At 38.1% G+C, this 13,748-nt stretch overlaps 1 protein-coding gene and 1 long non-coding RNA gene across 6 annotated transcripts in view; one reads left to right on the top strand and one right to left on the bottom strand.

Moving 5' to 3' along the window:
* The window catches only part of hoxd3a (homeobox D3a), a 37,834-nt gene that overhangs the window by 23,171 nt on the left and 915 nt on the right, over positions 1–13,748 (bottom strand). Inside the window, exons 1-2 of one of the 5 annotated variants that reach the window (XM_072476787.1) lie at positions 5,686–5,814; positions 3,614–3,640 (exon numbers count right to left, since the gene is read on the bottom strand). The exons of 1 other annotated variant lie outside the window; for it this stretch is intronic. Coding sequence is in view for 2 of the 4 variants with exons in the window: in XM_072476853.1 (XP_072332954.1) it covers positions 7,485–7,735; positions 8,100–8,576 (728 nt within the window). In the remaining 2 variants the exon portion in view is untranslated. Of the gene's footprint in view, positions 1–3,613; positions 3,641–5,685; positions 5,815–6,850; positions 7,736–8,099; positions 8,577–13,748 lie in introns of those variants that run through there. 3 more of the 5 variants (XM_072476853.1, XM_072476861.1, XM_072476803.1) reach the window with 3 other exon arrangements.
* Positions 5,817–12,565, top strand: LOC140391916 (uncharacterized). Its single transcript, XR_011935210.1, has 2 exons — positions 5,817–6,123; positions 11,591–12,565. It is a non-coding gene; the product is annotated as an uncharacterized lncRNA (long non-coding RNA).

Raw genomic sequence — 13,748 nt, 5'->3', positions numbered from 1 at the left:
TTAAGCGGCGAGAACTAAAAGCCGACACAATATTGAAAAGTGGATTCAAAACAAAATGAGGCCATTCCTAATCAAATCATTCAGTATTACTTGAGAACTTAATCACTCTAAGCAGTAAAGGCCACGAGGAGCAAATTGCTGATTTTCGTAGTGTTGGCATCGACCATAGACTCCCCTAGAAACGAATCTGTGACCGAAACATCACACAAATTCGGTTCTACAGGGTATATATAGACGACGGGTTGCAAACAAATTCGGTGACTAATTGCGATATGGGAAAGTCGTTTTAAAAGCTACAGTTGCAAGCGGACTCCAAAGAGTTAATGGCGTGCAATATTAATAAACAAGAAAAGAAAATTCAGACAAAGCGACTGGTCAACAATTTAATTGTTTGGCCACTGAAAAATAATAGAAGTCGCCCTTTATAACAGGTCGGTGATAGCAAACATTTCTACGTGCGTTGTTCGGCAGTGGCAGCAACGTGAATCAGCGTGCATATAGTGTACTAGGCAGAAGTTATTATTTGTTACTCTGCATATGAGCCCTTGGTATTTCACAGAGATTTTATAGGAAACAGTTTGTACCGATCCGCTCCAACTAACATTACTAAGTGCCCCAGCGTGAATCAATAATTGCTCCAGATGCTAATAATTTGAACTCACCACTAACAAACCGCAGGATGTTATAACAAATATCACCCGGCCTAAACAATCCCTAAATCTAATCAAAAACAAGTTATACATGATAGCACAAATATTGGTTTATTTCAAAGTGTTCAGCACTCATTGCTACTTCCATAAAATGATGGCAGCGCAGGAAAATAACGATTGTTTGTTCTATCCTAATCTCTTCCTCAGAGCTGGATAAAATAATACTGCAGGCAGGCCTGGCAATGTGCTTCAAATTCTAATTAGCAACAGTCAATTGGATCGTCACATGCCGGAAAAAAATTAGTACAATTTAATATGACAACTAACCAGGATTCCCTTTGCCTCGAACATTTCTAAGGTGGTTTCTAAACTCTAGTGCATTGTAGATTCCTTACTTTGCTCTCCCCAGTGTCTCCGCAGTGTCACCGCGTTGTGTGTTAAAGGCTGAAGGGCAGCGGGGTCAGACTGAAATCATTTACAAACACCTCGCAAAGTTGCATTATTATTTTCACTTTAGGGAGCGCCACACGCCTGACCTTTGTGTGAATCTAGCCGAACTAACTATTCAGCTAAGTTTACAGTAATTCTGTCCTTGTGACTCTAGTTGGAATTAAAGGCACACGAGAGGCTGAGGACAATTCTAAACGTACGCCAACGAAACCGAGTAAGTGGATTCGACAGCACAAAGGCTAGGTTGAAATGTTTTTGACTGCACTGGTTAACAAAGTAATACTGAAACTGTACTTTCTGACAGCAAATGGGAATCTTCACTTTATTTCTCTGCTACTTCTGCCGAGCACAATAACGCTTTCGCTATATGGACGCTTTATTGCAGAGCAGCCAAACTAAAGCTCTACAAATGTGCAACCTCATATTTAATCCCTGAGTAAATTGCTGTTTTGATGATTTTCCCTTCTGTAAAAAAAATCCAAAAAGTCGCGAAAAGTTTGGTCTTATTTACCTGTGATTTTTTTCCGTTTACCCCAGTGCATTAGGAAAGAAAAAGGCTAAACAGTTTTCGACAACCAATGACGCCAACGAATGCACCGGTGGTGAATTCTGCTTTTAAAAGCCTTTTTGCAAAGAAAATCCCAGATATCGTTACATCATCCGCTAATTGAAAAGCCAAATGTCTTTACTGTTCAAATTATCGCAGATAGTGAAGCTGATTGGTGCTACACATTTTAATATTTGTTAGACGCTGTGACCTGCATTTCACCTTACTGCTCGACTCGTTCAGACAGGTCAATGCCAAAGAGTTATTGATGAACAAACCCGATTAAAATTCACCTCTTTTTTAACTGCCCACACAAGTGCTGCGACTTTTGATCTAGCAGATTTTGACCTAGAGAATGTCAATGCAAAGTAAGTGTTTGGGAAGTGAACCCTATATTTATTCATAGATTCGGTGGTTCAATGAAAGCTATTATTGCCATGAGTCTGCTAAGGGCCTTCCTGCGTATAAATACAACGATTTAAAAAACAAAATTGAATTTTTAAAAAGTTCACCTTTCTAGTGACCCAGAAAGTCATTTTCTTGCAGACGTCCGCTCAGCATAAGGACGACTGTTTTGCTTTTCAGTGGCAATTACCCTTGATTACTTATCAACGCCTAGAGATTCACATTGTAAAACTTAGTGCTGAAACGAAGGAGCCATTGCGCTGGCCCATTGCTTTGCCAATACCGGTTAAACATTATCGGGATCTATTTAAAGTGAGTTCTTGTTTGACGTTTATCTCGTGGCGTAATTACTCGTTAGTTGGAGGGCAATAATATTGGATATTAAGTGTAGAGATAGACTAGTATCTGTAAATGTCTGCATTTGATATCCTTAGCAGTGCTTACAATTAGCTGAGGTGCAGGAGCAATAGTCGACCGAAGGTGAAAAGAAACATTGAAAGTCCCTTGTGTAGGACATATCTATTACTGCCTTGCGATAGCCAGATAGTAATTTAACTCAAGATGTTTTACTACTGTCTCTTTTAAATAAAGACTTGAACCTGTCTAATTTGACGTGCGATTTTGGTTACTTTGATATTATTAGTTTTTCCTTAAATGTAGTCTTAAATTAATAGCTTCATATTATCTTCATAAACCTATAAATAGGGAATTCTATTTACTGTATCTTTCATAGTTAACAAAAAACAAGAAACTATTGAAACATGCTCTCATTTAAAAAGCAATTACATTTTGCAATAAGTTATATGAATGTTTTGACGATAACTATTCCACCAGCGACCTGGCGGACCAATACAAAAAACATTAAAAATCATAAAAGGTAAGCCTCGCCAATAAATAACCCAATCAAAGGAATGCTGTGCTTCACTTAAATTAATAGTTCATTTGATGCTCTGGCAGCCATAAGGCTTGATTTTTGGCCTACATGTTTACAGTGACTGTGATATCTGAACAGCTTTAACATTTGCTTTCGCCCACACGCCTCTGTAGGCTCAATAAGTGTAGACTTTAAATAGCTGCTATAATTATTGCCACGTCATTCGACAAAGCGAGTTTACAGATGTTTATTGAAACCGGAACAATAATTTTCCTCCAAATGACCTTTTACAGATGCACCCTTGCACTGGGAGGCGCTGTGTTGTACATTACCAATTCAAAATAACAACCCAGCTAAATCGGACTCTGGATATACACTGTCACAGATAGAGTTAAGTACAATAATATTTTAACTGACTTTACTCTGTACCTATAAAGATCGTAACCCTTTCAGGGAAATTGAATGTAACAGCATAATTTCTCCATGCCGTTATACAAATTAAGCAGAGTACCAGGAAGGATGTAAGCTGTGCACAATTGTTACTAAAATCCGTTTCCAATCCACGGAACCGCTCCCTTTAGACGCACAATGTGACCATTTCGTTTTCCACATAAACCACATCCGAAAAAAAAACAATCGCTTCCAACTATTCACCACACATTTAAGAAATAACACACAGCTACTTACGGAAGAACCTCCTCCATTCTGCCAGACCTGCAACAAAATAAAATCAAAGTTAGATTGAACAGTTCAGACTCAGTAAATCACACAATGAAGATGGGAATCGGTGCAATATATACCCACAATGGCTTTCTGATATTAAAGTAACTGAAATACTGTTAACTTCGCGAGTTCAGGTAAGCGGTCTTCATGATATTACTTTCGAATGCAAAGATTTTCAATACGATCTACAATATAATTTATGTTACCATGAGGCCAAAGCTCTGTATTGTAATGGTGCGACGTTTTAAGCAGAAATATCGATCATTTATATACGGCGAATTTTACTTCTGGCCTACTAATTGATATGACACCACTAGTTTCACTTTACATTGTTTAAGCACAGGAAACTCAAGTAATGTCATATGTTCTTGGTAAACAGTAATTTGAATATTGGTTTCACATTGTCCTCCACGCCGTCTGTCAAGGCACTTTCAACTTTCCTTCACTAGTTAACCGTACATTGAACTTTAAAAATGTATACATGCATAAAGCGTCGATTTGTAATGATGAGCGACATTATGAAAACTAAACCTTCTCCGTGGGCCGTTATCCACTCTCGAATATGTTCTCGAATATCTTGGCAGGTATTTTGTCAGTGTTCTGTTTGCTATTTTTTTCAATTGCGAATTTTATTAAACATTTCGAGTACCGAAATAATCTTTCATCCGCGATGCTAATCCACCTCGATTGTTTTGAATATTTTCGAAATCTATATTTTTCATTTATTAGCAAAATATTTCCAAAATTCTCCATTGAACTGAATTGGCTAAAAAGAGCAGAACGTGCTCTAGTCTTCTTGTTTAAAGCCAATCCGAATTATTTATGGGTGAATTGCTCACATTTCCAGTTGTCAGTAAACATTTTTCATCTCAGCTCTTTGGGCTGAGCCTGTCCCCTGTCATGTTTGATATTTATTAATTTTCTTTTGCATTTTGGTTCCCATCTCGCACGGTTTATGATTTCATTGCCCCCTCCCCCCTTCCCCCCCCCCCCCCCCCCCCACCCCTTCCTCTTGAAACCTTGTCATATCATTCTACATTTTCAGCAACATTTAAGTAGGCCACAAGCAATGTCAACGTGTCACAAAAACAATTAATAAGCTTAGTTTATTTCGTAGTGCCTCGCTATCTGCGGGCCGCATAAGTAGTCAAAAAAGAATTCCGAACTAAATTCTCGCCAACTGCAGTGAGTGTTCAGACTGCGTTGTTTTAAAAAATTGAAGATATTTTTTCAGCGGCTTTTTGAAGAAAAAGAAAATACATTAAGCAGCAAACTGTTCGCCATTGTTCAATAATTCTGTTCCAAATTGTGCGCAATTTGTGACTCCGAACAAACCGTGTTACCTAGAACCGAACTAATTAGCTAAAAGTGATTGCCCCACCTCAGCGAATTAATAGAGGAGGCTCAGCAAAGAATATGTAGTAAATGTTTGATTCTTCTTTGAACTTGCAGAACTAGCCCTTAAATTAGGCAATATCCCCAAAATACTTTCGATCAAACTCGCAGATTATAGGGTAACAATTTTAATCTTCTGCATAGCGTTGGTTCTCTGGCCTCCGATTTTTAAAAAACAAAATCGATTTTCAACGTATGAAAGTGTTATAGGGCTAGAGCAGTTAATATTTTTCAGAGCTGGCTGAATAAAATGACTTATCTAATACACGTGATCAAACTGTACAAAAGCTCCTTGTTTTTGTAAAAAACCCAATTTAAACTAGGTTTATTTCTGAATGGTTCATGTAACTAGTTAATATGATTATGACGCACAGCATTCTTCATGATTAAGCATTTGAAATTGTAGTTGGAAATTTAGTAGCATGCATAATTTATAATTTGTTTCGAATATTGCAGTATCATTTTCATAATTGAACACGTATTACATATGATATAACCGGTATCTGTTGAAACTGAACTCACGTAGTACTCTGTGTTTCTAGTTTTTGGCTGGCCAAGAAATAGTGCATGCGCCCAAGAGGCCCGAATGACATCAGGTGTCACGCAATCACCAGCTCTGTTGCCGATTAGAAATAACTTACTTGCTGCTTTTCCAGCGCAAAGGTACTAGGACTCTAGGACACTGCCAATGCGAACAGGACCGCTTGCTTCTTGGTGTCACTTTCCACAGACCCTCTCAAAAACACTAACCCATCTGCACTTGCCTGCTCTTAACCTAATATATGATGTGAATTATATTTTGGCTTGTCAACTCCCCTAACCATAAAACAAAGTTTAATGACATCACGTGCCCCTCTATAGCCAGTCAGAACCCGGCTCTGTGGCGTCCATATAAATAACCCTTAAACTTTAAAACTTTTATTCATTAAAGACAGTCATGTTCATCGAAATGCTCTCTCAGTAATATAAAGCTAAACATCTGAGTGCCCAGAGGACGCGTGCTTTGGAGAATAAGTTGCCTTCACTTTAAAACGCAGCTTGGGCAGTTCTTATACAACCACGGGGATCTATTAGATTTGGTAAGTGTAAATACACTACATGTATAAGTGACCGATAGCGTCTGAGCTACAGTGAAATGGAAATTGGTCGACTGAAAAATAAAACAAGATGCCCTTTTAACAGTTATAACGCCCTATGACTTTGTTTCTCTATTTCTGTCGCTTCAGCAATATTAGTTCCTACTGCTTTAGTCATAAGCGTTCGGTAGAACAAGTATTCTCAGTGCAGTTAACCTGGTAAGTTACTCAATGCAATGCAATCTAATACCAAGTTGTTAATACGTTCCATAGCTCTTCCAATCAAATCCCAACTATGGATATACATGTTTTTTCAACTTTGTATGTTAATATTCATTAATAAAAGTAAGTTATTCCATTAAATAACAGCCTTTCAAACTATCTTTTCAAAATTACCATGTCTGTAATCTAGGTGCTGAAGTTTCTCAAGCATGACTCATGCTTAATAAAGTTATTGGAATAAGTACAAACTCGGCCAACAGGTCTTGCCAATAATAATATTTTTTTAAATTCAGAAAACGTTCAAAGACGATTTAGCCCAAGGAATTTGTATGAGTTCTGAAACATTGGGGCTAGTATTAGGTGAATCTGGGTGTTAAAGGAATAAGATACAAAGTGAGAAAGTGAAATGGCGTTTGGTTCTTTCACAAGTCACCAATTGCTAGTGCTTTTGTACACCCATTAGAGCTAAGCAAGGAAATGTAAGCTGAACAAAACGCCAGGTGGAATGTTTTTTGATAAAATTGAATTTATTTCAATGTTGTCGGCGAAAAAACACTTATTTCATGTACAAAGGACACAGCCAGATACTCAAACGTTATATATGTACAGAATATACATGACAAGATATACCTGGGACCACAGCAACATTCGTGCCATACAGAGTCCAAAGAAAAATCAAACAAATTATCACTTTTATTGTAAAAAGAGATGAATGAAACAATATTTATCTATGTTTATAAAACATTTTTTTAAATTAGAATCTTAGCGAAGCTATAATCTGGTCTAGAATGTGTTTGTTCAGCAACCAGATATATAGCACAATTTCATTCTGCTCTCAAAGACAAATGGTTTGCTTGGTTACATTACATCGGTTGACCCCTGTCTTACTCTCCTACAATCTAAATTAAAGCATGGATGTTAGCATCAATGTATTAAAAACATGATTTAACTTATGTTGATGACAACTGAATAATTGTACCCTTGCCTTTATAAATTGATAGCAAGACGTTGAACCCACACGAGAACAACATATCAATCGTATCTCATCGAGAAGCACTTATTGTGGCCAAGCAACCTTTCCTATTGCAACTTTAAAACATCATCTGGATAGTCATATTATACAGCCAGTTAGGTGAAACACGCTATGGCTGACACCCTCCTCCTGGAGGGCTGACATTTATACTTTTCAATTTATTGTCCTTTTTCCATTTCATTCTTCGGTTTTGAAACCAGATTTTAATTTGTCTTTCAGTCAGACACAGGGCGTGAGCGATTTCTATCCGCCGGCGTCGTGTAAGGTATCTGTTATAATGGAATTCTTTCTCCAGCTCCAAGGTTTGGTAGCGAGTATATGCAGTCCTCGTTCGTTTTCCTTCTAATCCACTTAAGCCTTCTTAAGAAAAAGTTAAAAGATGTATTATTACACGCATCAGTACAACGGAAATTATGAAGTTATACAATTTCAGACAAATGCGTTCATGCTTAATTCTAGCATAAAATCTTCAATTGTTTGGGTCTATGTTAAAATAATGTAAAATATTTTCAATTTCAAGTGGTATGGTGCAGAGCATGGTGCATCTTTCGGCATAATTGCTGTTATAATTTATAGCTGCATTTGATATTCCGATATCATTCAAACTGTCATATTTTGATAAGTCGTCCTCATATTTAGCTCATGTTTGCTCAGTTATTTTGTTCCTCAGTCTGAAAATTAATTGGATCAAAATTAAAACGCGTCAAAAGGCTGAATGTAGTACCTTGGTTAAGGTGCATCTTTTTCATCCATGGGTATATCTGCAACTGTCGGGCTGGATCCTTGTCTAGTTGTCCACTTTCCGGTTTGGGGCTGTTAGTCCCCTTAGGATGTCCATCGTTAAGCGGTGAAGTGTCCTGGTCACCGCTGTATGAGTGACTGGACTCAGTGATAGTGGCCCCCGCCTTGATAGCCCTGTCTGATGGGCTTATTAAAGATGTCGAGCAGAAGGCAGGATCTGGAGACTTCATTTTCATCCCAGATGAGCTCTGAAAGGTGTTGCTGGCTGTTTGCAGGTAGTTAGCAGACCTTTCACTGTCTCCACATAGATTTGAGTTAGAGCGAGTCATGCTGAGATCTATCCCCGTGTAATCATAGCCATACCTGGCGGAGAGCACCGTCGGCTCCCTAAAATGCTCGCCCACAGAAGCAGCATTTCCATAACTCTGCAACTGATAATCGTGGCCATTTTGGTAGCGACCTGAGAAGGAGTTTAAAAAGTAGGAACTCATCTGCCTTTTAGAGGTTTGATTTGTGGTTCTTAGACGTTTATTCGCCACTAGACCGCGCGATATATAATGAAATATGGAAATAAAAGGCACATGTCATTTCTCTGCCTTCTACGTATGCAACCAAATATGGGACACAAGTTTAGATCACGTGTTTTTGTTGACCAGTCGTAAATTCTTCTGTCTGACCCTGGGGGTAATTCATGCAGTGAGAACATTTGCTGTGATTTAGCGAGCATGATCCTACAGCGCCTCCTGCTGGCAAATTTGAAGAAAGCCAGGTTCATATCAACAAAGCAAAATCCAAAAGAGGCTTTGACGTTTACACGGTTTGCTAAATATTTTTCGAAACGGGTTCATTTCTAAAAGTGTTCATGGTTTAAGATATGATAAAATTTGGGCATCAATACTGCTTCCTTTTACTGAAATTATGAGTTATGTAGTTGGCGACAAGATGCAAAATGTCTCTGTAAATACAAGCATCCTATTTAATAATATTATTCGAGTATATGCTTGTGTGCAATACACGTGTAAAGTAAATAGTCGAATTGGCTTTAGCTGACTTAAAGGACAACCACTTAAAAACTGCAAAAGTTTATCCAAGGCTTTATTTGTGAAAAAAACTAGTGCAATAATTCAACTCATTTAGTGAGACAATTAGTCGCTCTTTTTCTAATTCAGTTGAGTAAGAACACCCTCCCTTCGGATTTACTGTGTACTTGACCCCTTAGTTCGATGCTGACTGTAAATAAATAATTAGATTCTTGGCGAACTGTTTGGTTGGAAATAAACAATACGTACTCGCAGGAATGATTTCAAATACAGGTATCCGATTCTGACTTTTACTCAAAGATTTTGGATTTTTAGATTCTTTTTCGTGCGGGGAACAAGGCCGGGGACACTATTTTCTGAGGAAGGAAGCGTATTCAAGCATGCGAATCATAAGGCAGCCTCCCCGAATTTTCACACACGGTCTTGGTGGCTGGGGTTTAGAATGATTGGAATGGACTATGTTACACGGCGTTGAGATTATTTATACATTAGTTTCATATCCTTACAGATGGCACATTAACATCAGTTTTACAATGTTCCCCATTAACTTTCATGTGCACATAAGTGTTCCGTCTTTTGCTGCACCCTGCCCACTATATTCGGGATTCTACATAAATATGTGTTCCCTGTTGTCATCGGTAACTTGTTTTAAGAAACAAAAGTACCAGTGAACGTTGCATTTTATTTTGTGACTGGTTAGGTCGACGCTGACAGCAGTCCCGACAGTACACACGGAGAAGCTAAGCGCAGTGTGTGATATGTTTATTTCTATTTTCACTACTCAATTAACCGTGGACGTTATTGTTCTTTCCCTCTATATAATCTATATTTTTGCACTGTCGCGGTATTTGTTTAATGCTCTGGGGCCTGATGTACATTCGATGTATATGCTAAGCTCATTCAAAATAGTTCTTGCAGAAAGATCGCCTTCGGCAAATTGATCCACATTTGGAAGAGGAATAGTTGCGGACTGGAGTAGCTGCACCCTTGGTCTGTTGCCATTCTCCACAGTGGTAGCTTCTACTCCAAACATATCCAGCCAGAAATGCAAGAAAACTCAGAGAGCAATAAATGTAATATTTGAAATCAAGATTTTATTCGGTTTGATTAATAGGCAGCGTATAAATTCATGATTGTGATCCGGAAAGGCATAGTTAACGAGGGGTAGCGATGTCAAATATCAACTGTGTTCATGTGCAGCTGAAAACCTTGACAAAAGTTCGCCCAAGATCGCAGTAATGTTTAAACAGGTGGATTACATCTAAATATTTACACTTGTTTGCCAGTTGTTTTCACTGATATAAAAATAGTGTTCCTCTAACCACTTTAATAAGCGTATTAATCAGCAGTACAGTAGGATCCTCCTGTTATATGACCAGACCAGACCACGTACGCTTGTTTCTCAAACAAAAAAAAATTGATTCCTGAGCTCTGGCAGAAATATTCCTTTACATATTTTCCTGCTCCGGAGGGCTGGGCTCAGGGAGTTTCATGGTGCTCGTTTTCCAAATACCAGTCGCCGGAGATTTTTAATTAAATGAAATGAAAATCGCTTATTGTCACAAGTAGGCTTCAAATGAAGTTACTGTGAAAAGCCCCTAGTCGCCACATTCCGGCGCCTGTTCCGGGAGGCTGGTACGGGAATTGAACCGTGCTGCTGGCCTGCCTTGGTCTGCTTTAAAAGTCAGCTATTTAGCCCTGTGCTGAACCAGCCCCTACAAAAACAAGGGGATTACAAAAGAATTCAAGTGTGAGCATATTTGAAAGAAAATAGGCAGGAACTGTATAATCAAAGCCCACGTCAGAAGCACGCCAGTTCCAACTGCAGCCTGAATCCGGAGTCATTGGGGCAGTTTCAACCATACGTTTCAGTGGAGAACCGCACAGGCCTCGGATTGAAAGTGCTCTGATCCTAGGACCATCATGTGTTCCAAATTATAACTTGCGCCGAGTTAACCTTATGTACAAGAAAACGTAATCTTTTAACAAGCACATTTTATATAAAGGGCCTTCTTCCGGTGCGGTTTTATTTTTTCTTTGTGAGATCTGATTTGTGTACCCTTCTTAAATTCTGAACTGAGAACCTGGTTGCTACACAGACCAAGTGACTCCGCTGCTCGTCAATCTAACGTTGCAGCAGCCATGTGACAGCCGGTGGAAGAAATATTGGCTTTGTCCTGTATTAACAAATCAGGCCGCTCTTACAGAACACTCGATCGAATAGTTCTAGTGCTGACTTCGACTAATTCTTTTAAAAATATGTATGTTTCCAGGCCGCTGCACGCTTTTATCCTTGAAACTTTTGAGATAGGATGGCCAGCAGATAAACATTTCCCCCTTACTGGGGGAGAGACCGTGAATTATATTCACACCGTGAAATGAAATCGCTGCGTGTATCATATACCAATCAGTTTTGTTGATTTTCACTTTACAGGGCGTTCTTCCTCGTAATAAATCCAGGAGAAGGTCCGAAATTCGTTTGTTTGCCTAACCTGCAAAGAGTGAACAGTTTCTGGAATTCCAACCGGTTATTTCCGTTGAACTCGAGATTAAATCTCTCGTGGAGTTTTTGTGTGAAGAATTCTTTATATTTACAAACTGATGTTAAAAAGGATTTGGAAAAAAAGTGTTATCATTTTTTGAGTGCTGAACGTTGGCGGCGATCTGATTACTTTTTGAGACAGATGTTAAGTTGAAAAGTTGTTTGCATTAAATAAATAATTTTAATATTTTGTTATTCCATTGAAATTGGAAATTATATCTGAGCATTGTCGGTGTAGAAGATACACTGTGAGCAAAATCGCCCAGGTTGAAGGTTCCAAATGAACCGCTAGATACTGACTGTATATCAATTCGTGCACGCACATATACACGTATACACATACAGACACACAATTTGCACATACACACACACAGACGGACATATACATATGGAGACATAAACACACACATGCAGACACATATACATACAGGCAGACATACAAGCACGCGCAGATATACACAAATACAGACACACGTATACATACAGCGAAACATACACATAAATATACACACACAGACACAGATATACATACAGGCAAACATATAAACGCACACGTAAAGATACGCATATATTTATACACACATACATACAGATACACATATACACACACATGCAGACACACATACATACACATAAACACATGCGGACACAAGTATACATCATGACAAACGTACACAGATAAACGCACAGATATAGAGACACAAACACACATGTACATACACATAGAGTGGCATTCCTGCTGAGCATTTTAGCACTTTTAGCAAGATTATGAACTTCGTGACATTTAAGAGCATAAATTAAATGATTCGATTAAAAAAATTGTATCTCTCATTGAATTAATAAATATGCCTTTTCTAATGATTATAATGTTTATTATTTTTTCATTGTTCTTTTTCATGCGTTTACACTGAATTATGCATTCTCAAGAAAATTGGTAAATCACAAATCAGTCTTTCAAAGTATCATAAAAAGATCAGAGTGTAGCTATCGCATACTTCCAGGTAAACAGTCTGGGTTATCGAATATCATCTCGTTTAATTATGTAACTGAGCCGAAAAGAGCTTGATTGATAAAACTTGCATAAGAACTCTTGTCTGCATCATTAACACACATGAACATGAGAATTATATGAAAACATTCTATGAACACAATTACTAGCAATTGTTGCTTGAGAAATTAGGTAAAATGAAACTACTTTCTCTATAGGGCAATGAACACCTCTCCCAATCTGATATACTCCGAATATGATACATTTCTGTTTGTCGACCTGTTCTAAAAATAAATAATTGATATTGACACACTTACAATGTTGTAAATAATAATCCGATTTAATTGCAAATGTTACGATATCTTTACACATGTATTTGATTCTAGCATAACTTTGCAATATTATTTTAAGCAGCTCCTGTGTCCCTTTGACAAAATACCTGTTGGTCTATGCGGTAGATACAGGCAAGTATAGATCAGCCGTTTGTATATATCTCTTTCATTTGCCAATAGATTTCAGATGCTAAAAAATTGAACCAATATCACTATAATTATACGCTGCACGGATGCTCAAACCAATCCATTGCATTTTATCTACCAGTTAAAATAATCTAGAGACTGAGGAATTCACAGTCATGTGACATATATGACAATTTCAATGGATGCAATTGCAATCTCCCTCGATTCACTTTAATGTTAAGTGTGAAAAATCCTCTCTGGATATTTAATCACGGGGAATGGATACAAACAAATGCCTGGAAAATATAACAACTCGCACGCCCGTTTTCTGCGCATATTTCTACAGCAAGATGTTGCACCTAAATGGAAACGAAGGAGAGGGGGGGGGGGGGAGGGGATTTGCGGGAAAGGGACCCGGTATTTCATTCGTGACCGTTATGTGCGAGCACTTAGCATGGGTTTGGAATTGTTTCTACCAAATTAAAACACCCAGAAGTCTGCAGAGGTTAGAGTTTTGATATAGGTAACATCCAATATAGGTACAACTTGTTGCAGTGAATGAGTCATCAGATGGGCGTACTGCTATTATTTGAAACGTTTGCAT

Source organism: Scyliorhinus torazame, chromosome 2 (assembly GCF_047496885.1).
Source record: "Scyliorhinus torazame isolate Kashiwa2021f chromosome 2, sScyTor2.1, whole genome shotgun sequence".
NCBI lineage: Eukaryota > Metazoa > Chordata > Chondrichthyes > Carcharhiniformes > Scyliorhinidae > Scyliorhinus > Scyliorhinus torazame.
The sequence above is the reverse complement of the archived record's forward strand: the minus strand, read 5'-3'. Positions and strand labels throughout refer to the sequence as shown.